Source organism: Chelonoidis abingdonii, chromosome 20, assembly GCF_003597395.2.
Source record: "Chelonoidis abingdonii isolate Lonesome George chromosome 20, CheloAbing_2.0, whole genome shotgun sequence".
In the NCBI taxonomy this organism is placed as follows: Eukaryota; Metazoa; Chordata; order Testudines; family Testudinidae; genus Chelonoidis; species Chelonoidis abingdonii.
In genome coordinates this window covers 2072768-2097255 of record NC_133788.1, presented here as the reverse complement: position 1 = coordinate 2097255, position 24488 = coordinate 2072768, and the positions used below count along the sequence as shown (strand labels likewise).

Sequence of the window (24488 nt, the reverse complement as noted above, 5' to 3'; positions counted from 1 at the left end):
CAAAAAAAATAGGTCGCAATACCAGTTTCTAGTATTGTCCTCCACCATGCCAAATAAGGGGGAATAATCACTTTCCTTGACTCTTTGGCAATGCTTCTACTAATGCAAGAAGCCCATCATGCGGTTAGCATTGCTTGAAATCAAGGTCACACGGCGACTCATATTCCAACTTCCATACCACGGTACCAAAATCAGATAATGCATAACACATTCTTGCTTAGCCAGTGCCTCCCTAGTCTGTACCATGCATGGGATTCTCGTCCCTATCAGTGCAGTATGTACACATCCGCCTTGTCCTTGCGTTGAACCTCATCAGATTTCTTTGCCCAATTCTCTAATTACTTGTCTAGGCCACTTGGGTCCTATCCTACTCCCAGCAACTCTACCTCTCCCCCAGTTTAGTGTCATCTCAACTTGCTGAGGGACAGTAACCATCTCTCGCAGCTCAGTTAATGAAGATATCGAAAAAACTGCTTGGCAGGGACCGACCCCTTACGGGCCACTCTGCGTTGATACCAGCTGCCACTAGACAGGGAGCCATTGATCACTATCCGTGAGCCCGACAGCTAGCCAGCTTTCTACACCACTTAAGTCATCATTCCAGCCCATACTTCTTTAACTAACCGGCAAGAACAAGGGGAGACTGCTATAAAAGCCTTTGGGCTAGAAAGTCAAGCGAATAACCATCCACTGCTCTTCCTCCTCACACAGACCTCCAGTTATCATCATCAATAAAAGGCATAGGTGGCTCAGGTATGACTTCCCTTGGGTGAAGGAAAGAACCACTGTTGACTGTTATTGACACCTCCTTCTCCTCCAGTGGCTTCAAAAAATGGATTCCTTGAGCACTCTTGCTCAGGATTTTTCTTTTCTGGGGAACTGAGGTGAGCGCTGACCTGTTAATAGTTCCCATGGATTCGCTCGCTCGTTCTTTAAAGAAAAAAGATGGGCACAATAGTAGCCTTATTCCAGTCATCTGGGACCAAACGCCTGAATCATGACACAAGTTTCAAAGATAATGGTAAATGCTCGCAATCATCAGCCAGTGACCCCCGCCCCCTCAGAAGCATTGCATCTAGACTGATGGACTGTGGCATGTCCAGCCTTTCTAAATACCCTTAACCTGTTCTTTCATTCGCTGAGTGCTGCGGTCATTTCTCTCCAAAACTTAGGCTGTAACGAGGATGTCCCTGAGTATATATAGTCCGCTATTTGCTTATAGGTAGGGTGCCTATTCCCGCCACATCTTAGTGTATAAAATATCTTAGTGATTTCACTTGCGCTCTGGTTCACTGATTCCCCGTGCAGGCATCTAAGGAGCTGACTTGCTTGTGAAGAAATTCAAAGGCAAAAAAAAAGAACTGGCAATTACATCCCGCTTTTTCCACACTCATCTACAACACCACACACCACCACCATGGTCCAATGGCGGGAAAGTTTTAGGGCATTCAGACGTGGAAATCTCTCTGGCACTAAATGTTTTAACGGCAGTTGAGAGGAAATCAACTCGTTGGAATACTAACTAAAACAAAGGGTCAATTTTTTAATAAGATGGATTCAACACTTCCACCATCATCAAACCTCCAGCACTGGACCAATTACACGGAGGTTCCAGCTTCCCTATGACACCACACGTGCAAATAAGGTGATGGCACATTAACACCACCCTAGTAAATCCCCGGAAAACGGCTCCCGGACACGACGCTATGCTGACACTTCAGCCTAGCTTCCACGCCCGGGCATCCACGATCATTGTCTAATTATACACGCCAAGACTGAGGTCAACCAGCAGCTGCTCCTAACATCAGACAGAGACAATCACCGTTACAAAATCTCCACCTAGAAATGCAAGCATTCTCTAACTCTCAAAACATACAAGACTCAAACGAGGAATAAGGAAAAGCAGATCCCAGAGCCAGAGGTGTTACCAACGAGCCCCCGTACTGCAAGACAACGCCAAGAAAGAAACAACAGACTTTCAACTCACTCATCATCATACAGTCCCCAGCTAAAAACCAACCCTCCAATAACTGCATTTCAGTGGAATCACAACGCCATCTGGATATGATCCCACACTGTTCACAGGGAGCCTTGGGTGGCAGGCCATCCTACCCACAGGCAATGCCAACGCTGAAAATATCCCTCACATCCAGTAACTGCCCACCGCATCATAGTACTTTCTTATCTCAGGACCAACATGCAACACCACCTCGATGTCCACTCTGGCTCATCTATATTTATATTATCTAGCGACTATCAACAGGAACCTAACCAGAATCAGGCAACACCATCTACCGGTTCATTCACCTGCACGTCACTACAATGTAATAACGCCATCATAAATGCCAAGCAATGCCGCTTCGCTGCTCTAGACGTGCATACAAAACGGACAGTCTCTATCGGAAAGTAATGGACACAACTCTAGATATCAGGAAATGGCAATAATACAAAAACCTGCAGAGAGACTTCAACCTACCGGCACACTATAGCAGAGACTTAAGGTGCCACCTGCAGCAAAAAAAAAACTCAGGACAGACTGTCAAAGAGACATGCTGGCTTCAGTTCACACTGCAATTGACAACACCATCAGCTCAGGATTCAAAACAAAGACTGTGAATGCTCGCCAATACAGAACCAGTTTCTCCTCCGTAGGTTTCACACTTCAGCTGCTAGAACAGGGTCATCCTGTGTGAGTGCACTAAACCTCAGTTTCTCTAGCTTGCTTGCATAGCATATATATACCCTGCCCCTGGAAATTTCCACTACGTGCTGTCCGATCGAAGTGGTATCACCCACGAAGCCAACGCTCCAAAACCCGCGTTAGCTCGATACGGTTGCCACAAAGACTCTTGCTTGGCTTCAGAGACCCAGAACTAAACACGCACCTCTGCGCGGTTGTCCTCCTCTGATTACTGTCCGGACAAGGAGATCACAGTGGTCCTGGCTTGCCTGGGAAAATGGCCAGATCTATGATCCCTTCCATCCAAGCCTGGGGCCTTTAGTGCCATAGAACCAAACTTCTCTCCTATATTTGTGTATTAGAGAAATAGATCGTCTTGGTGCTGGGCAGCCTGGGGGGGGAGGCGGCGGCTAGGCGGGGGGGTTGCTTGGGGCTGCTCCCCTGGTGCGACACAGGGTCAGTGATGCTGGCGCGGGTGGGGGGAGAGGCGGAACTGCCCCCTCAACGCCACCGACGCCCGGGGAGAAGCCGGCGGGCCGAGGCGTTTCCCAGCGAGCGCGGGCTCGGCGGGACTAGCGCGCGGTCGGACTGCCGGCCTGCGAGCCCATAGAACGCAGCGGGGCGATAGCGAGGCCGGGCCGGCCGGCCAAGAATCAGCTGCTCGCTGGCGCCGGGACACCGCCCGGCCCCGCCCGGCAGGCCCCTCCTCTGAGGCGGAGCCGCTGGGGCGGGGTGGGGCGGTGGCGGCGGCGGAACGCGGACCGCGTACCAGGGCCGGCGGGGGGGGCGCTGGGCAACAGCGGGCGCGGCGGGCGGCCCCCGCCGGCCGTCAGGTGTTGGGCGGCAGGGCCAGCGCGGGGGGAGCGGAGCGCGCCGGGCCCGCGGGGCAGGCTGCGCTGAGACGGGCCCCGGGCCCCAGTGCACACGCTCGGGGTAGCCTGGGAACCGCAGCCCGGCACCCCAAACCCGGCCACGCGTTCGGGATGTGACCCCCCAGCTGTGCCTGGCACCCCAAACCCAGCCACACGTTCTGGGTGTGACCCCCCAGCTGTGCCTGGCACCCCAAAGCCTGGGCACGTGTTCTTGATGTGACCCCCCAGCTGTGCCTGGCACCCCAAACCCGGCCACGCGTTCGGGATGTGACCCCCCAGCTGTGCCTGACACCCCAAAGCCTGGGCACGTGTTCTTGATGTGACCCCCCCAGCTGTGCCTGACACCCCAAACCCGGCCACGCGTTCTGGATGTGACCCCCCAGCTGTGCCTGGCACCCCAAACCCGGCCACGCGTTCGGGATGTGACCCCCCCAGCTGTGCCTGACACCCCAAACCGGGCCACGCGTTCTGGATGTGACCCCCCAGCTGTGCCTGACACCCCAAACCCTGGGCACGTGTTCTTGATGTGACCCCCCCAGCTGTGCCTGACACCCCAAACCCGGCCACGCGTTCGGGATGTGACCCCCCCAGCTGTGCCTGACACCCCAAACCGGGCCACGTGTTCTGGATGTGACCCCCCCCCCAGCTGTGCCTGGCACCCCAAACCCGGCCACGTGTTCTGAATGTGACCCCCCCAGCTGTGCTTGGCACCCCAAACCCGGCCACGCATTCTGGATGTGACCCCCCCAGCTGTGCCTGGCACCCCAAACCCTGGGCACATGTTCTTGATGTGATCCCCCAGCTGTGCCTGGCACCCCAAACCCCAGGCACACGTTCTGGATGTGACCCCCCAGCTGTGCCTGACACCCCAAACCCTGGGCACGTGTTCTGGATGTGATCCCCCCCAGCTGTGCCTGACACCCCAAACCCTGGGCACACGTTCTGGATGTGACCCCCCCAACTGTGCCTGGCACCCCAAACCCTGGGCACGTGTTCTTGATGTGATCACCCCCAGCTGTGCCTGACACCCCAAACCCGGCCTCACGTTCTGGATGTGACCCCCCCCAACTGTGCCTGGCACCCCAAACCCTGGGTACATGTTCTGAATGTGACCCCCCCAGCTGTGCCTAGCACCCCAAACCCGGCCACGCGTTCTGGATATGACCCCCCAGCTGTGCCTGGCACTCCAAACCCAGCCACACGTTCTGGATGTGACCCTCCCAGCTGTGCCTGGCACCCCAAACCCCAGGCACGTGTTCTGGATGTGACCCCCTCCCAGCTGTGCCTGGCACCCCAAACCCAGCCACACGTTCTGGGTGTGACCCCCCAGCTGTGCCTGGCACCCCAAACCCAGCCATGCATTCTGGATGTGACCCCCCCAGCTGTGCCTGGCACCCCAAACCCTGGGCACATGTTCTGGATGTGACCCCCCCAGCTGTGCCTAGCACCCCAAACCCGGCCACGCGTTCTGGATGTGACCCCCCAGCTGTGCCTGGCACTCCAAACCCGGCGATGCGTTCTGGATGTGATCACCCCCAGCTGTGCCTGGCACCCCAAACCTGGCCACACATTCTGAATGTGACCCCCCAGCTGTGCCTGGCACCCCAAACCCGGCCACGCGTTCTGGATGTGACCCCCCCAGCTGTGCCTGGCACCCCAAACCCGGCCACACATTCTGGTTGTGACCCCCCCCCCCAGCTGTGCCTGGCACACCAACCTAGCAATGTTCTGGATGGACCCCCCAGCTGTGCCGTCTGGCACGACACAAACTCCACCACAACGGTTCTTGGATGTGACCCCCCAGCATGTGCATGGCACCCCAAAACCGTCGCACACATTCTGTGGTGATACCCCCATCTCTGCCTAGAGCCCAACAACCGTGCTAACACATGGTTCTGCGGATGTGACCCTACCCCAGCTGTGCCTAGCACCCCACAACTGGCAACACTGTGGCACCTCCAGCTGTGCCTGCAACCACCCAGAACATCTTGCCCGCGCTTCCATCACCCAACCGACATGTTCTGTGTGACCCCTCCACTGCCACAGCACAAACTTGTGACCAAGCGGCCCAACGACTGTTCAGAGGACCACACCCACTGCCTACCACCCTACTCGTTCTGGACTGACCCCCCCCAGCTATGCCTGGCACCCCAAACCGGCCATGAGAATTCTGGATGTGAACCCCGCAGCTGTTGCCCAGAAGCAGCGGCCTGTTCCCCTCACACCCCTGCCTGGTACTGAAAGGATGGGGTCCCTTCACCACATCCCAGGACCCTTCTCCACAACACAGCCAAGCTGTGGGTCGGCTCGCTTAGGGTGGGAAATGGACAGAAAAAAAAGAAATGGGGCTCTTGTGCTCGTTTTTGCTTCTGCACAGAGCTCTCCCTGTGGCCACACTGGCTGAGCACAAAGAACAGGACAGTGTCCCCAAATACACAATGAAGAGACTTCTCAAAAGGTAGAGGGCATGACCCCCCCCCCAGCCCAGTGTCCCTGGCCGTGCTCGATTCGGCTTACAGAAATGCCGGAGATTCAGCACTGTCACCCATCCCAAACAACGCCCCACTCTCCCCTTCCATGGCCGACCCGCTTTGCAGTGCCACTCGCCTTATGATTTTTACCAGTATCTTCTCTTGCCACTCATGCAGTGCTGTCACACAACCCAGACTCCCACTTCAGCTGCACTGTGCCACATTCCTGCGAGAGAATAAAGTTTGGGAACGGTTGGTTTGTGTCCGGGAATTCCTGCATCTGCAATTCACATGTGAGGGGCGCAAGAGACTGGTAGTGGTGGAGTGGAAGGAAGTTTGCTGTGTGGAGCTGTGGTTGGTGCCGAAGATGATCGGGTTTAGTAGTACTCCAGCCTGCTCTGTACTAACTTATTTGACAGATAAACGCTACAGTTTGTAATTCCACTATACAGATTTGTTTTACTTCTCACAAATAGCACTGTGGGACATGCTATACCACCATGCCGCTATCCAGATTTCAGAACACTCAACCTACTACAATCATATACATTAAATAACTGCAGTTCCTAACAGATGTGTCTATCTGCACCACGAGTATTTCCAAAAACATTGTTATGCCTTCAATATAAGAGGGTGTCACATATACACATACATCCTATACATACACGGGCGGCACGTTATATAGGCCGGGGAGGCTTGCCTCCCCGCCGCCTGCCATGGTCGCGACCGGACTCGGTGCGGGGTTGGGGGTCAGTTTCCTTTGTTGTTTTTTATGCCCCATGCAGTCCAGGGCGCAGTGGAGTGATAATACTCTCCGCTTGGCCCGAACTGCATGGGGCATATCAAAACATCTTCTAAGTACAGCCGCAGGAGAATCCGTGGCAACCTATAGACTAACAGGACGTTTTGGAGCGTGAGCTTTCGTGGGGGAATACCCACTGCGTCTGACGAAGTGGATATTCACCCACGAAAGCTCACGCTCCAAAATGTCTGTTAGTCTATAAGGTGCCACAGGATTCTCTGCTGCTTTTACAGATCCAGACTAACACGGCTACCCCTCTGATTCTAAGTAACAGAAGCTTTTCCCCTAGGTGGGCTGGGTCCAGGGAGCTGAGACTTCTGCCAGCCAAAGGGGAGGGGCGCTCGGGGCTGCAGTCAGCCCAGGGCTCCTCCAGCCGAGTGGGGGGCACCCTCCAGGCTGCGGCCAGCCTGAGGCATCTCCAGCCAAGGCAGAGAGTGCTCAGGGCTCCTGTGGCCAGTGGGGGTGGCGTGTTCCGGGGGGGGTGTTGTGGCTCTGGTCATACAGGCGGCAGGGGCCATGGGGAGGGCATGGGTGGAAGAGGCAGAGTCAGGGGTTAGCCTCCCCAAAGGAGGGCTCCGCCTGCTGCCCATGTATACATATATACCCATATACACTACAAATGTACACATCATATCCAGATTGTTCATATGTATTCATTATCTGGTAATGTCTCCAAGGCTCAGTCATGAAACTATGTTCCTCAAAGTCCCAGGCCTAACATTCCCAGGCCCACCATAAGGGACTACACAGATTAGAAAATAAAATCTGTCCATCAGTCGTATAAGGGAATGTGCAAACTAAGGGACAGATGGGGCATGAATGTGTGGATGGAACAGTAAGGTGGCCACATAACAGTGTTGAGCCCATTGGGCGATCTTCGGTCCATGCATTATGCTTTTCTATAAACATCCTTCCCATAAAAAAAACAAACAAGCAAACAAAAAAAGCAGGGGAATGTAATAGGAAGAGAGCCTGAGACATAAGCCCTTGTATCAGAGGCCTGGTATGAGGCAGGAGCTGCTCACAGACTCTGGCAAGAACAGGGCTGATATTGCAGAAATACACATTCCTAAGAAGTGCTAGTCACAGAGTGCTCACGCAAACACATCCCGATACCCAGTGGTACCAGAACATCCCCATATCAAGGATGGTACAAAACCATTCCCCAAAGTTAACAGGAACACACTGACCCCTCCTAAAGATCAGGTCAGGGTGACGGTACGTAATAGAAATGTTTTAATCAAACCAACGTGTACAAAGAGACGGGTAATAACTAGTGACGTCAGGGGGCAGTAACTATGTCAGGGGGCAGTACTAACTTGTTTGTAGCGGGATATAAAGATGTATCTCAAAGGGAGGATCTTTGTCCAGCCAAGGGGGGAATGGAAAGTCCTGCCATTCAGTGAGCTGTGTCCATTGTCACAGGCATCCATGTCTTAGTACCCTCGTAGAGTCTGCCAGGTGCTATCACCGTGCTTGCCGACAGTAAACCTGGCCAAGCGGCTTCACTGAAAACCGAGTCTGTGGATTTATTGGGCAGTTTAATTGAGGTTTGCTATTTCCGCTACCTGCGCAGAGCTGGGACAGCACACTGAATAAAGACACACACAGCCAACATCTGACCACAGTGGTGAGCCATGGCAGGAGGGGTAGAGGGGTGGGGTAGCCAGGGCCAGCTCTACCATTTTTGCTGCCCCAAGGAAAAAAAAAAAAGCTGCTCAGACTGCCAAAGCCAGAAAAAAGGCACCTGGACTGTGCAACCCCAGGCATGTGCCTACTTCGCTGATGCCTGGAGCCAGCCCTGGGGGTAGCTGGCAATGTCCTCTGACTTCAGTGGCTGTGGTGATAGGAAACCCAGTTCAGCAACTTTAATTCCAAGTTACCCAGTTTCTTGTGCGGGTATTTCCATGGCTTTTTAAAATGTGTTTGGGGGAAGGTGGCAGTGCTGGGAAGAGGGGAGGTGGAAGAGGTGTTTGACCTAGGAAATGCACTAGGGAAAAATGAACAGCAGAGAGGACATGCAGGGCTGGAGAGGAAATGAGATCCCCACAGAGGCACCACAGGATCATGTCCAGGAAGAGAAGCTGCCCCCTTAGCAGAGCTGCAAACTCCATTTTCCAGACAAATTTGGATGCAACTCTCCCCCGTCCCACCATCTCCTAGCCCCTCATTCCAAATGTGGGCATGAAGGGAGCAAGGTAGAGAATCTTATGGAGAGTGGTAAGATGCAAATGTGAAACAGACAGACAGGTTAGCCACATAGTGAATGAATCTGGGGACAGCCCCAGGGAGCACTACCTATGAGATAATCAGCCAGGCATATCAAAGGAATCTGAAAGACACATATGGGCTATGATGGATAAAGACGGGTATGTCAGGCTGAAGTGGGTGTGCTTAGCACAGAGCAGGAGAAATCTAAGGCAGTAACTTCATGGTACCAAGCCAAAGGACAGCCCCAGCTTCACTCTCACTGAGTATCAAACTAAGGCTCCATGTCAACCACTTCCTTTGCTTCAGTCTGATTCTTTCTCTTTCTTCTACATAAATTGTTGTCCAAATGACAGAAGGTCTGCTCAACACCTAAAATTCAGCTTGATCTAGCTACACTGCTCAGAGCTGTGAAAAATGTCACGCCCTGTGTGATGTAGTTTGGTCGACCTAACCTCCACTAAAGAGGCAGTTAGTCAACAGAAGAATTCTTCCACTGACTGCCTCTCGGAGAGGGGATTTACAACAGTCCCTTCCATCACTGTAGTAAATGTCTGCACTACAGTAGTGTAGCAGGGGAGGGATAGCTCAGTGGTTTATGCCTTGGCCTGCTTAAACCCAGTGTTGTGAGTTCAATCCTTGAGGGGGCCATTTAGGGATTGGGGCAAAAATCTGTCAGGGGATTTGTCCTGCTTTGAGCAGGGAGTTACACTAGATGACCTCCTGAGGTCCTTTCCAACACTGATATTCTATGATCATCTGCAGTGCAGACACAGCACAAATGGAGAGGTAGGGTGAGTTGAAGCCACTGTAGTTCATCTTGAAGAGAAGATACCTCATTATGATAAGCATTTGGGGAGAAAACAGTACTTATTCTGAGACACTTAGTAAAGGCAATTCCCTTAGCCTGCCTTCTGGGTCCTGGCTGCCATCACTAAGAGAATTGGGAAATAGAGTACACAGAGTGGCAAGAATAGGGATAAAGCATTCTCTAAGCTGAGGAGTTGCCCAGGGGCGCTGGGAGGCAGCTTGGGAGAACAGACACAGCTGGAGGAAGAACTGGGCCATTTCACTGGCTTTTATTTGTTGAGCTAAATTGTCAGGACGTTACACCTCATTTGATAGTCATTTCAGCAGCTATCCATTACTGGCATAGATGGTCCCAGCAGATGACAGCAACTGGCAAAAAGCCTTTATTTGAGAAGCAACCTGTCTCTGAGACATTAAGAGAGCACGTGTGTGTGCGTACATTTGTGTGATGCTTGAAATTTTGGGGGACTGTGAGTCTATGGGGAGGCAAAAATATGTTTAGAGTCTCAGTCGTAATGTTTGCTCTGCAAAAGTTAGTCAATATTCTACTATTATAAAACATTCAGTTCTCTTCTGCAGAGTGGCCAAAAGAGGCAGGGGAGAGACACTCCATGTTAAAAATGGCATTACCTGTTTCCCAGTCACTGACAACTTGGAAACAAATGATCTTGAATGCTTATGGATCGAAGTCCTTACAAATAAAGAACAAGATGGAACAGTAGTTGATGTCTGCTACAGACCACCAAATCATACTAGAAAATCTCCTTAAGCATCTATCTATAATGTGTAGGGGAGAAAACAGTGTTATCATGGGGGACTTCAGACTCAGTGACATGTGCTGGAGGTCTCATGCTGACTAAAATTCAGGGGCGGCTCCAGGCCCTAGCACGCCACGCGTGTTCTTGGGGCGGCATGCCACGGGGGGCGCTATGCCAGCTGCTGGGAGGGTGGCAGGAGGCTCCGGCGGACCTCCCGCAGCTGTGCCTGCAGAGAGTCCGCTGGTCCTGCGGCTCCAGTGGACCTCCCACAGGCACCAAAGCCGCGGGTCCAGCGGATCACGGGACCAGCGGACCCTCTGCAGGCACTCCTGTGGGAGGTCCACCAGAGCCTCCTGCCGCTTTCCCGGCAGCCGGCATAGCGCCCCCGAAGCATGCCGCCGTGCTTGGGGCAGTGAAATGTCTAGAGCCGCCCCTGCTAAAATTGATTAATGACTAAAAATTATAGACGACAATTTACTCAAGAAATGCTGCATCCATCATGAGGGAATTCAATATTAGACCTCATCTTGAGAGAGAAAAAGAAATTGATTGCAGAATTAAAAATTAGTGGAGGCTTAGGTGCAAGCGATCATAACTTGATTACATTTGTTATGTGCAAACAGAATAAAGTCCAGTCTAGTTCCTGGACAGTGTCCATGTGGAGACAGCTGAGGTAGCTGTCCCATTACACAGGACTGCTGACACACCACTGGTGGAGGAGGAGATGGATCAGGGTGGACACTGGCAGTTGGTTACTTCTGGTAGTGGGCAATGCTCCATCCCTGCTCCGAACCCTCCTGCCGTGGTAATAGGTAACCGTTATGCTCTTCTTGATACAAGAGAGAAGGAATCACCCCCTACAGTAAAGGAGGAGAAGCCTCATACCCCTAAGGCTGGGAGGTCTGCTGCCACTACTGCGAATAGGAAACGTAGGGTGGTGATGGTCGGAGACTCTTTGCTGAGGGGGACAGAGGCACCCATCTGTCGCCCTGACATTTCATCTCGGGAGGTATGCTGCCTGCCGAGGGCCTGTATCCGAAATGTTACAGAGGCATTGTCGATTATCCAGGCCCTCTGACTACTACCACGTGCTACTCATCCATGTGGGCACAAATGATACTGCGAGATGTGACACTGAGTGGATCAGAGGACTACAGGCTCTGGGAGTACGGGTGAAGGAGTTTGGAGCGCAGGGTATTCCTTCATCTCCTGTCAAGGTAGGGGCTCGGCAGAGACAGATGCATCATGGGGTGAATGCTGGCTGGCGAGGATGGTGTCGCCAGGAGGGCTTTGGCTTCCTCGACCACGGGATGCACTTGAGGAAGGACTGCTAGCTTTCGAGGAGGGAAAGACTCTATTTGCACACAGACTGGCTAACCAGTGAGGAGGGCTTAAACTAGGTTCGACAGGGACAGTGAGAAAAAGCCCACAGGTAAGTGGGGAACATGGAGACCGGGAGATGGTCGGGAACAAGAGGGAGCGTGGGCTATAATGGCAAGAGAAAGGAGGTCAGGGCAAACTGAAGGCAAGAAGATCAACCAGTATCTTAGATGCCTATATAAATGTGAGAAGTATGGGTAACAAGCAGGAAGAACTGGAAGTGCAATAAATAAATACAACTAGACATTGTTGGATCACTGAACTTGGTGGGATATACACATGATTGGAATGTTGGGTGTGATGGCTACAGTTTCCTCAGGAAGGACAGACAGGGAAAAAGGAGGAGGTGTTGCCTTATATATAATAATGTACACACTTGGACAGAGGTGGAGATGGACATAGGAGATGGAAGTGTTGAGAGTCTCTGGGTTAGGCTAAAGGGTAAAAACAAGGGTGATGTTGTGCTAGGAGTCACTACAGGCCACCTAACCAGGTGGAAGAGGTGGATGAGGCTTTTTTAAAAACTAACAAAATCATCCAAAGCCAAGATTGGTGGCGACGGGGACTTCAACTATCCAGATATAGTTTGGAAAAATAACACCGTGGGGCACAGACTATCCAATAGTTCTCGACGCATTGCAAGACAACTTTTTATTTCAGAAGGGAAAAGCTACTAGGGGGAAGCTGTTCTAGACTTGATTTAACAAATAGGAGGAACTCGTTGAGAATTTGAAAGTAGAAGGCAGCTTGGGTGAAAGTGATCATGAAATCATAGAGTTTGCAATTCTAAGGAAGGGTAGAAGAGTTAACAAATAGAGACAATGGATTTCAGAAGGCGGATTTTGTAAGCTCAGAGAGCTGATAGGTAAGCCCCTGGAACAAGTCTGAGGGGAAAACAACTGAGGAGAGTTGGCAGTTCAAAGGACATTGTTAGGGCCCAAAAGCAAGCTATTCTGCTGGATAGGAAGATAGAAATTGTGGCAAGAGACCAGCTTGGCTTAGCCACAAGCTTGTATGATCTAAAAAATAAAAGGATTATATAAAAATGGAAACTAGACAAATTACAAAGATGAATATAGGCAAAAGGGAGCAGGATTAGAAAGGCAAAGGCACAAAATGAGCTCAATTAGCTACAGGAATAAAGGGAAACAAGAAGACTTTATCAATACATTAGAAGCAAGAGGAGACCAAGGACAGGTAGGCCACTGCTCCATGAGGAGGAGAAACAGTACCAGGAATTGGAAATGGCAGAGATGCTAACGATTCTTTTCTCTGTCCTTCACTGAGAAGTCTGAAGGAATGTCTAACATAGTGAGTGCTAATGGGAGGCGGTAGGTTTAAGAGATAAATAAAAAAGAATAAGTTAAAATCACTTAGAAAAGTTAGATGCCTGCAAGCACCAGGCCTGATGAAATGCATCCTAGAATACTCAAGGAGCTAATAGGAGGTACTGAGCCTCTAGCTATATCTTTGAAGTCATGGAGACGGGAGAGATTCCAGAAACTGGAAAAGGGCAAATATGGTGCCCTCTATAAAAAGGGAAAAAAAACCCAGAAACTACAGACCAGTTAGTTTAACTTCTGTGCCAGGGAGAAATGAAGCAAGTATTAAGGAAATCATCTGCAAATACTTGGAAGGAGGTACGGTGATAGGGAATAGCCAGCATGGATTTGTTAAAGAAGAAATCGGTCAACCAATCTGATAGCTTCTTTGATAGGTAACCGAGTCTGTGGATAAGGAAAAGCCATGGATGTGGTATACCTGACTTTAGTAAGCTTTGATGACGGTCTCACATGATATCCTTATCGAAAAAACAGGCAAAGACGTTGAGGGGCTTACTATAGGTGGGTGCATAACTGGCTGGATAACCGTACTCAGAGAGTAGTTAAATGGTTCCCAATCTGGGCTGGAAAGGTATAACAAGTGGGTTCCGCAGGGGTCTGTTTGGGACCGCTCTGTCAATATCTTCATCAACCAATTGGCATAGAAAGTACGCTTATAAGTTTGCAGACGATACAGACTGGAGGATTGCAACTGCTTGGAGGACAGGTCAAAATTCAAAATGATCTGGACAAATGGAGAAATGGTCTGAAGTAAACCAGATGAATTCATAAGACAAATGCAAAGTGATCCACTTAGGAAGAACAATCAGTTTCACATATACAGAATGGGAGAGACTGTCTAGGAAGGACTATGGCAGAAAGGGATCTAGGGTCATAGGGACCACAAGCTAATACAAGTCAACAGTTGTGATGCTGGTTCCAAAAAAGCAAACGGTGATTCTGGATGCATTAACAATTTGTTGTGAGCAAGTCACGAGAAGTCATTCTTCCACTCTACTTGCCCTGGTTAGGCCCTAACTGGAGTATGTGTCCAGTTCTGGGCACCATATCTCAGAAAGAAGTGGAGAACTTGAGAGGTCAGAGAAAGCAAAAAAGATTAAAGGTCTTGAGAACATGACCTACGAAGGAAGGCTGAAAGAACTGGGCTGTTTTAGTTTGGAAAAGAGAAGACTGAGAGGGGACATGATGCAGTTTCAGTATCTAAAAGGGTGTCATCAGAGAGGAGAGAAAACCCCCCGCCCTTTGTCATCTTAGCATCTAAGATAGAACAAGAACAATGGGCTTAAATTACAGCAAGGGAGTTAGGTTGACATAGGAAAAACTTCTAACTGTCAGGGCATTAAACACTGGAAATAAGGCCTAGGGAGTTATGGGATCTCCATTCTGGAGATATTTAAGAGTAGGTAGATAAATGCAATGCATGTCTATCAGGGATGGTCTAGACAGTATTTGGTCCTGCCATGAGGGCAGGGGCCTGGACTCGATGACCTCTCGAGGTCCCTTCCAGTCCTAGAGTCTATGAATCTATAATCTATGAATCTATCTATCTATCTACTTGGTCCTTTAAAGGGCCAGTTTCACAAAGCTGAAAACAATTTTGACCAAATCCGTTGGGGAAAAGAATTTAAAACAGAAAATATGAATGATAATTGGAAATTGTTTAAGAACATTTTACTAGATGCCACAAAAGCCACAATCCCACAATCAAGGAAGAAGGTCACACTGGCTAAAAAACACCAACCTGGTTGAGGGGAGGTAAAGGCCACTATAAAAAATAAAATAAAACACAATATATAACAAATGAAAGAAAGAGGAAGTTGCTAGTCATGAATATAAATCTGAAGCCTGGAACTATAAAGAACTGATAAGGGAAGCAAAAGGACACAAGGTGAACTCTATGCTAGCAGCATTAAGGACGATAAGAAAGCGTTTTTAAATTATATTTGGAACAAAAAGAATCCTAAATGTGGTATTGGTCCATTACTAGATGGAAATGGTAGAGTTTTCAATAATAATTCAGAAAAGGCAGAAGTATTCCGTAAATAGTTCTGTTCTGGATTAGGGAAAAAGCCAGGTGATGTATTCACATCATATGATGATGAAATACTTTCCATTCCAACAGTGACTAATGAGGATGTAAAACAGCAGCTACTAAAGTTGGTCATTTTTAAATCAGCAGATCCAGATAACTTGCATCCAAGAGTTTTATAAGAACTGGCCAAGGAGCTTACTGGCTTTTCAATAAGTTTTGGAACACTGTGCAAGTTCCAAAGGAGTAGAAGAAAGCTAATATTGTGCCAATATTTAAACAGGATAACCTGGGTAATTATAGGCCTGTCAGTCACACATTAATCCTGATCAACATAACGGAACAGCTGATACAGGACTCAATAAAGAATTAAAGGAAGGTAATATAATTAATGTCAATCAACATGGTTTGATGGAAAACAGGTCTTGTCAGACTAACCTGTTTATTGTATAGCAGGTTTTCGCGTGTGCGCACGCACACACAGCTGCCCTATTTCACCCAGCTTCAATACGGTTTTCAGAAGCTTCCAGAATGTGAGACATATGTTTTGCCCAACTTCACAAATGGAAAAATGTTACATAAAAGGCTACCTTTGAATGGAAGTTTTGCAAAATCAAAGCACAAAAAGAACTGGCCGAGGCCTATATCTACGTACACCACTGGCACCTTGCAAGGTTTAAGGATGCCATAGAACAGCGGCTCTCAGCTTTCCAGACTACTATACCTCTTTAGGAGTCTGATTTGTCTTGTGTACCCCCAAGTTTCACCTCACTTAAAAACCACTTGTTTACGAAATCAGACATAAAAACACAAAAGTGGCACAGCACACTATTGCTGAAAAATGGGTCACTTTCTCATTTTACCATATACTTCTAAAATAAATCAATTGCAATATAAATCTTTTACTTACATTTCACTGTATGGTATATAGAGCAATATCAACAAGTCATTGTATGAAATTTTAGCTTGCACTGACTTTGCTAGTGCTTTTTCTGTAGCCTGTTGTAAAACTAGGCAAATATCTAGATGAGTTGACGAGCCCCCTGGAAGACCTCTGCGTCCTCCTGGGGTACACGTACCCCTGGTTGAGACCCACTGCCATAGAATTCACTCTGGGATATGCTTACTGGGCTTTTTATAGCAACCAGACTTACCATCCTCTCGCTTCATTATATGACATCTGACACCTTATCATACACTCATAGATGTCTTTCAATATCTAAAAGGTAATTTTAAAAACCTGTAATATCTATTTCTAGCAGAGAGGATAATAACTATAATACTCTTAGCAATTACACAATGGTCACAGTTCTGTAAGAACATTCATTAATTGACTGATTAATTAGCAAAAACTTCAGATCATTGACCCAGATATCTCACCTTCCTATGTGCTTCCATTGCTAGTGTTGGCTCTCCTAATTGCACCCCCTTTGATAGAGATGAATAATTTATGCTGGTATCTAGAGTTGGCACAGATGGTCCCAAGCAATTGGCAGCAATTGACGAAGAGCTTTTTGAACCAGTTTTAGAGGACTGGAGACACTCCTTGAAATTCTTCAGTGCAATCTGTCTCTGTAACCGTAAGACTTCCTTCTGAGATTCCCGCAACAGGTGATCAAAGTCTAGGAGGTTCAGGCAATGAGGGCCCTCCTAAGGAAATGCAAACACAACATGATGTAGCCCCTGTGGTTGAAAGGATGGGAAACAGAGGTTCCTGGGTTTTTTCATGAATTACCAGAGTGTTGTTCAATAGACAACAGACTGGAACAAACACACCTGCTCTGTTTGCAAACCACTAGGACCAACATGATGGAAGGAGGAAGGAAATGACTGTGACCTAGATTCACAAAGGGACTTCGATGTCATGATGCTCACTGTCATGTCTAGTTTTGGGGCACCTAGAAAATCACAAGAACACACTGATTCACAGAGCCTGTGTCAGGTGCCCAGGCTCCCTATGCAATGTATGGGGAGAGATAGGCACATAATGATATGATCCACAAAAGCCAGCACCTGGGCAGGAAGCTGCCTAAACTAGCCAATGGGAAATTATGACTAAGTCCTACTCCTTTGTGGAGATAGATGCCTGAGTCCCCGCTGCATAGAAGTGCCTATCTCTGCTACTGAATCTTAGCCAGGAATCCTCTCCTGGAGTCGGGTGGCTCAGGGGCCTAACGTACTTCTTGTTAGAATTACTTAGGCAGGTACCCAACCCTACACAAAACAGCCAGAGGAGGAGGTGCAACCATGCACCTTATAACTATTAGCCCGGCACTCCTCTGAGATGGGGTAGGCTAAGGTACAAGTCCCCCCTCTGCCTGAGGGGGGTAGAGGACTCAAGCAAGGGGTCTTCTAACTCTCAGCATCATGCTTTAACCACTGAGCTTTGGGATATTCTGATGTGGGGCTCTCTAAATTTTTCCTGCTGAAGCTGTTCCATTGTGGATAAATAATTAGAGTCGTTGGAGCAGGAGGGCTGGGCACTAGGTCTCCCACCTGCTGGAGAGGGGGGAAGTTTGCCCTCACTCTCAGCCAACAGAGTCATTCTCTCTCTCACTGTCTCTCTGACCGAATGACTCCCTCTGTCTCTCTCTCCTGTTGGCACTTTTCCACTTGGGACAAATACCTAAAGAGTTATTGGGCCAAAGAGAGATTGTAGTCTGTAGTCTGGTGGTTAGCGTACCCAGCTGGGAGGAGAGACATCCACAGTCTAGCTCCTCTGCTCCAAGGACTCTTTCATTATTTATCCACAGTGAAACAGCTTCAATGGAAGAGACTGAGAGAGCCCCACTCAGAATAACCCATAGCCCAGTGGTTAGCACACACTCCTGAGTGGTAGGAGACCCCTGTTCAACTCCTTTCTCTGCCTTGGGAGAAACTGAACTTGGGTCTCCCACCTCTAACCACTGAGCTAGAAATTATAAGACGGGCAACACCACCTCCTCTAGACAGATTTTGAACCGAACCTGATGCAGGAGGCAGCCTCTGAGCACACCTCCCAGCTCGGGACACAGGCAGACGAGCTATCTACCCTGCAGCTCTGGGGCATAGACAGAAGATAGGTTTTAGACACCAAGACCAAAGCAGCAGTGTGCATGTCCAGAGGCTGAAACATGGGCACCAAGGGAACTTTTACCTTGAAAATGTAGGTGCTGAGTGAGTTTAGGCACCTACAGGGATCAGCAGAATTTTGCGGATCACAGTGAAGCCTAAAACTGAGACACAGTTACCTATGTACTTTTGTGAATCTAGGCCTGTGACTCTTCGATTCGCCTGTGTCAATATGCGACAACAGCTCCCCCTAGGAAGAACACTACCACATGAAGCCATGCAGTCACCTCACTGTTGATGTGACCTTAAGGGAGTTTCTGTATCCTGCACGTACGGGAACTCCTGCATGTACGATAACACCCACCAGGGAGTGAGTCAGGGTTACATTCATTATCCTCATTTTCCCTGCAAAGCAAGGGTCTGGTTTGAATTCTGGCTGTCTGACTTACTCAATGTGAATGTTAGAAACTAAAAACATAAGAACAGTCATATTGGGTAAGGCCAATGGTCCATCTAGCCCAGATTCTTGTCTTCCGACAGGGGCCAGTGCCAGGTGCTACAGAGGGAATGAACTGAACAGAGCAATTATCCAGTGATCCATCCCGTCATCCATTCCCAGCTTCTGGCAGTCGGAGGCTAAGGACACCCAGAGCTTGGGGTTGTCTCCCTGACCATCTTGGCTAATAGTCACTGATGGATCTATCCTCCAGGAATTTATCTAGTTCATTTTTGAACCCAGTTATACTTTTCGCCTTCACTTCATCCCCTGGCAATGAGATGACTGCAGGTTGTGTGAAGAAGTACTTCCTTTTGTTTGTTTCAAACCTGATGTCTATTAATTTCATTGGGTGACCCCTAGTTCTTGTGCTATGTGAAGGAGTAAATAACACTTCCTGATTTACTTTCTCCACACCAGTCACAATTTTACAGACCTCTACCATGTCCCCTCTTAGTCGTCTCTTTTCCAAGCTGAAAAGTCTCAATCTTTTTAATCTCTCATCAGACAGACACCATTCCATACCTCCAATCATTTTTGTTGCCCTTCCCTTTACTTTTTCCAATTCTAATATATCTTTTTTGAGATGGGATGACCAGAACTGCACACAGGGCATACCATGGATTTATACAGTGGCATTACGATATTTACTGTCTTACTATCTATCTCTTTCCTAATGGTTCCTAACATTCTCTTCGTTTTTTGACTGCGGCTGCACATCAAGTGGATGTTTTCTGAGAACTATCCACAGTGATGCCAAGATCTCTTTCTTGAGTAGTAACAGCTCATTTAGACCCCATCATTTTGTATATATAGTTGGGATGATGTTTTCCAATGTGCATTACTTTGCATTTATCAACATTGAATTTCATCTGCCATTTTGTTGCCCAGTCACACAGTTTTGTGAGATCCCTTTGTATCCCTTTGCAGTCTGTTTTGGACTTAACTATCTTGAGCAATTTTATATCACTTACAAATTTTGCCACATCATCCCTTTTTGTTAGGAAGCAGCTCTGAGTCTTGGCAGCTCTAAATATGTGGATTTTAAATGCTGGGGTAGGAAAGGATCTGGAAGGAAACTTTTTTAAAATTTTGTCCCAAGAGCGCTGGTTTGTTTGTTCATATTTAGAAAAAGTTAGAAGCTGGTCAAACCTGGAACTCAGAAAGTGTGTTTGGGCCACAGCCTTGGCACTGGTAGGTCATCCCGTCCCTACACTCCAGATGCAAAACCTGCAGCTATCACAGCTAAATCAGGGGAAACTAGGGAGACTTTCTCTCACAAAAAATCATGTGAGATTTTTCACCAGTGTGATTCACCTAATATTGCATCCATCAAAGTTTGGGTTTTACATGAAATTTCAGGAAACCCAGAATTGTTTTGACAGGCAAAAAGACCACAAATGGCCAGATTTGTAAAAAGCTGCACTTGTGGATTTTGGAAGAGTTGCTGAAGAAGGCAATGCCCATTTTCCAAAAAGCCCATAACCCACTGGATTAAGCAAAAAGCCTGGAGCCAGGAAATCTTGGCTCTGTGGCCACATCTGCCCCTGCAGGGCCCTGGTAACACTCTGCACCTTATAAACATGACTGAATTATAGAGCAGGTAAATATAATTGTCCCCACGTGTGATGGAATGTAAATCCTGTCAGGCACCCGCAGGGTTATGGGAGCCTGGGTGTGCTTCTATCCTGGGTAGGGTCTGGTCAGATGAGGAGGTGGCTTAAGAAAAAACAGAAAGAGGGTGATGGGGCCGAGAGTGAGGGAGGGAAATGGTGTGTCTCGGGAAAGCAGCCTGCAAGAAGGCTGAGAAGAGCAGGTGGACTACTCCCAGGTGAGCTGGAAGCCTGACTGGAGGTAGGAACTCTCATGATCTGCACCCAGGGGTAGAATGTGCCAGCCCCGGCACAGTGGAGTTGTTGGAGGCTCAGGAGCCTGGGACAAGGCGTAGAGATAGACTACACTAGTCAAGGTGCCCACCCTCTACCCCACGCTCCAGAGCCTGAGCTCCGGCCCAAGCCACAATGTCCACACAATGTCCACACAACTTGCACTAGCGAGAGCCCCACTAACACAGGTGGACCTGGCCTGTGAGGCCTGCTCCCAGAAGCAGTCTAGACATACCCTATAAAGTGGTCAGCTGGAGGACCTGGTCACTCCCATGGCTGGAGTAGACCAGAAGACAGCGGGGAATCCAGAGGCAGAGGTGCAGCTTCATTGCATCTTGCACAAGGCAGTGCAGTGGAGCGGGACTTTGCTACACCATGCAACAGAGGGGGAATGTGAGGCATGACACTACAGGGACTGGCTTGAAGTCAGGATTAGAAGCCACATCCTCCTGACTTCTGGACCCATGTCGAGTCCACTAGGGCAGTGATTTTTAGCTGGTAGGAACAGCGATGGGTCAGCTGCAGCTTTATGCAAAATCTCTCTCCCCCCCACCCAAACTCTGTAGAGGACAGTTGCTAAGGCCAGGGGAAGTAGGGGATCAGAAAGGAGAAGCTCAGTCCTTCTGCCTGGCCCAGCTAGGCTGTTGCTACTGCCATTACACCCCACCCCCAGCTGCTCTCTACTTATACCACATGCAGCTCCAGGACAGCACTACTGGGAGATGTCATGACACAAGCTGCCCGAACTGCATGGCACTCCAATGCTCTCAGTGCTTAGCTATTTCCAGAACATCAACAATTACCCAGTGCTGCACGCAATGCAGGTGGAGAAGCAAGAAGCTGAAGGAGCAGCTCCACCCACAGCACTGCCCACCAAGCCCTGCCCAGAGGTCCATCCACCCAGCTCACACAGAATCATAGAAATGTAGCACTGGAAGGGACCTTGACAGGTCATCTATCCCAGTGTCCTGAACTGAGGCAGGACTAAGCATTATCAAGACTATCCCTGCCTGGTGTTTGTCCAACCTGTTCTTTAAAATCTCCAGTGACGGAGATTCCACAACCTTCCTAAGTAATTTATTCCAGTGCTTAACCACCCTGACAGTTAGGAAATTTTTCCTAATGTCCAACCTAAACCTCCCTTGCTGCAATTTAAGCCCATTTCTTCTTGTCCTGTCCTTGCTGGTTAAGAAGAACAATTTATCATCCTCCTCTTTATAACAACCTTTTATGTACTTGAAGACTGTTATTGTGTTCCCCCCTCAGGCCTCTCTTCTCCAGACTAAACAAATGCAATTTTTTCAATCTTTCCTTGTAGGTCATGTATTTTAGACCTGTAGTCACTTTTGTTACTCTCCTCTGGACTTTTTCCACATCTTTCCCAAAGTGTGGTGCCCAGAATTGGACACAATACTCCAGCTGAGGCCTTATCAGTGCTGAGTACAGAGAGTGGAAGAATTACTTCTCGTGTCTTGCTTACAACAATCCTGATAATACAGCCCAGAATGATTTTTTTTTGTTTTTGCAACAATATTACATTGTTGACTAATATTTAGTCCACGATAACCCCAAGATCTTTTTCTATAGTACTCCTTCCGTAGGCAATCATTGCCCATTTTGTATTTGTGCAATTGATTATCCCTTCCTAAATGTAGTACTTCACATTTGTCCTTATTGAATTTAATCCTGTTTATTTCAGATCATTTCTCCAGTTTGTCAAGATCATTTTAAATTCTAATCCTGTCCTCCAAAGCACTTGCAACCCCTCCCAGCTCTCTGTGCCATTATCTAAATCATTAATGAAGATATTGAGCAGAACCAGACCCAGGACAGATCCCTGAAAACCCCACTGGATATGCCCTTCCACCTCGATTGTGAACCTTTAATCCTCTGAGTAGGGTTTTCCAGCCAGTTGTGCCGCCACCTTATTGTAGGTTCATTTAGGCTGTATTTCTCTAGTTTGTTTATGAGAAGGTCATCTGAGACCATATCAAAAGTCTTACTAAAGCTGAGGTGTCACAACTACCACTTCCCCCATCCACAAGACTTGTTACCTTGTCAAAGAAGGATATTAGGTTGCTTTGACATGATGTGTTCTTGACAAATCCATGCTGACTATTACTTAACACCTTATTTTCTTGTAGGTGCTTACAAATTGATTGTTTGATTATTTGCTCCATTGTCTTTCCAGGTACCAAAGCTGACTGGTTTATAATTCCCTGGTTGTCTTTATTCCTCTTTTCATAGATAGGTGCTATATTTATCTTTTTCCAATCCTCGGGTATCTCTCCTGTCCTGCACCCATCATTCCTCAACACAAATCTAGCCATGCCATCTTGCTGGGACCTCAATCCCACAATCCTGTGTTATCACAAAGAATGCTGGGTTTGGCTCATGGCAAGAAACTGCAACTTGTTTTTAATTGCAGATGAAGAATGTCGGGGAGCTGCTGACCTAAACCAGGATATCTCAGGGAAATCACTTCACCCCTCAGAGCCCAACCTTGCCACTCTGCAAAATGGGGGCACTGAGAATGATGTCTAGTCTGCATCACAGCAGACTCTTAATGTCTCCAGCCATCAGCAGGTAACTCTTAGCCCCATTTCACAGATTTGGAACCCAAGGCTGTCTGCAGTAGAAAACATGCACTGGGGTAACCAAATCCATTTAAAATCTATCTAGTTACGCTGGTGCAAACCCTTAGTACAGGTGTTATAGATGTGCTTAAACTGTAGTTAACAGACTTAGCTTAATGCAAACAAATGAGATGAATTTTTGGATTGTAATTGATTGCTTTCCTGGCAGGGACAGGGGAAGATAAAAAAAAGAGGGGAAAGTTTTCATCTTTATTTCTTCACTGTGGACTCACCGGAGCAGACACAACCAATATAAATTGCCAAAGTTTTTGGAAGGATGACAATTTTCATCAGCAGAAGATCTGCACTACCACCCTCTGCCAGATGAGGTCTCTCTCACCCCAGCTATGGAGTGCCTGTTACAACATGGCTGTGGCATTCATCAGTACTAATCTGAATCTGTTGCTGTGGGAAAGGAGTTTTCTCTCATAATACTTTGCAAGTCCATGAAATGGACAGAACTAGTTCTGTTCCAGATATCATTCACCTGGCTGGAATCTGGTATGCAGTAAGCTATGTAATGCAGCTGATGAAACTCATAGACCATACTGAATTCATGACAACTACTCTTTGCAGCTTTGGCAGATTGTGATGTTACAGAGGAAGACTAGAGACTTACAAATGTCACCTTGCATTTCTTCTAGTGTGATGAAATTAGCCCCCAAATCACTTACACACAGCATTTTTTTAATATCTGCCTCTGCAGCATGAGGCATGGGTTGCTTGCTGGTTTGAACTAAATTAAAGGATTGATTGCCTGTCACTTGAAGTGTTTAAAGCAAGATTCCAGGACTTAGGTAACTCAGTCAGAGTTTCTGGGCCTAGTGCCAGAGTGGGTGGGCCAGCAATGTGCAGGTCAAACTAGGGTTGCCACCTTTCTACTTGCACAAAACCGAACATCTTTACCCAGCCTCCTGCCTGCCCCTTCTCAGAGGCCCCACCCCCAGTCATTCCATCCCCCCTCCCTCTGTTGCTCGCTCTCCACATCCTCACTTGCTCATTTTCAAGGGACTGGGGCAGGAAGTTGGAGTGCAGGGGGGGCTTTGGGTGGGGCAGAGGGGTTCAG

General features: G+C 48.3%; 1 protein-coding gene across 1 annotated transcript in view; it reads right to left on the bottom strand.

The window, feature by feature from the left end:
* TSPOAP1 (TSPO associated protein 1) overlaps nt 1-24488 on the bottom strand; it is a 181227-nt gene that overhangs the window by 113400 nt on the left and 43339 nt on the right. The window contains exon 5 of the mRNA XM_075059526.1: nt 16734-17003. Coding sequence (XP_074915627.1) covers nt 16734-17003 — 270 coding nt within the window. The remainder of the gene's footprint in view (nt 1-16733; nt 17004-24488) is intronic.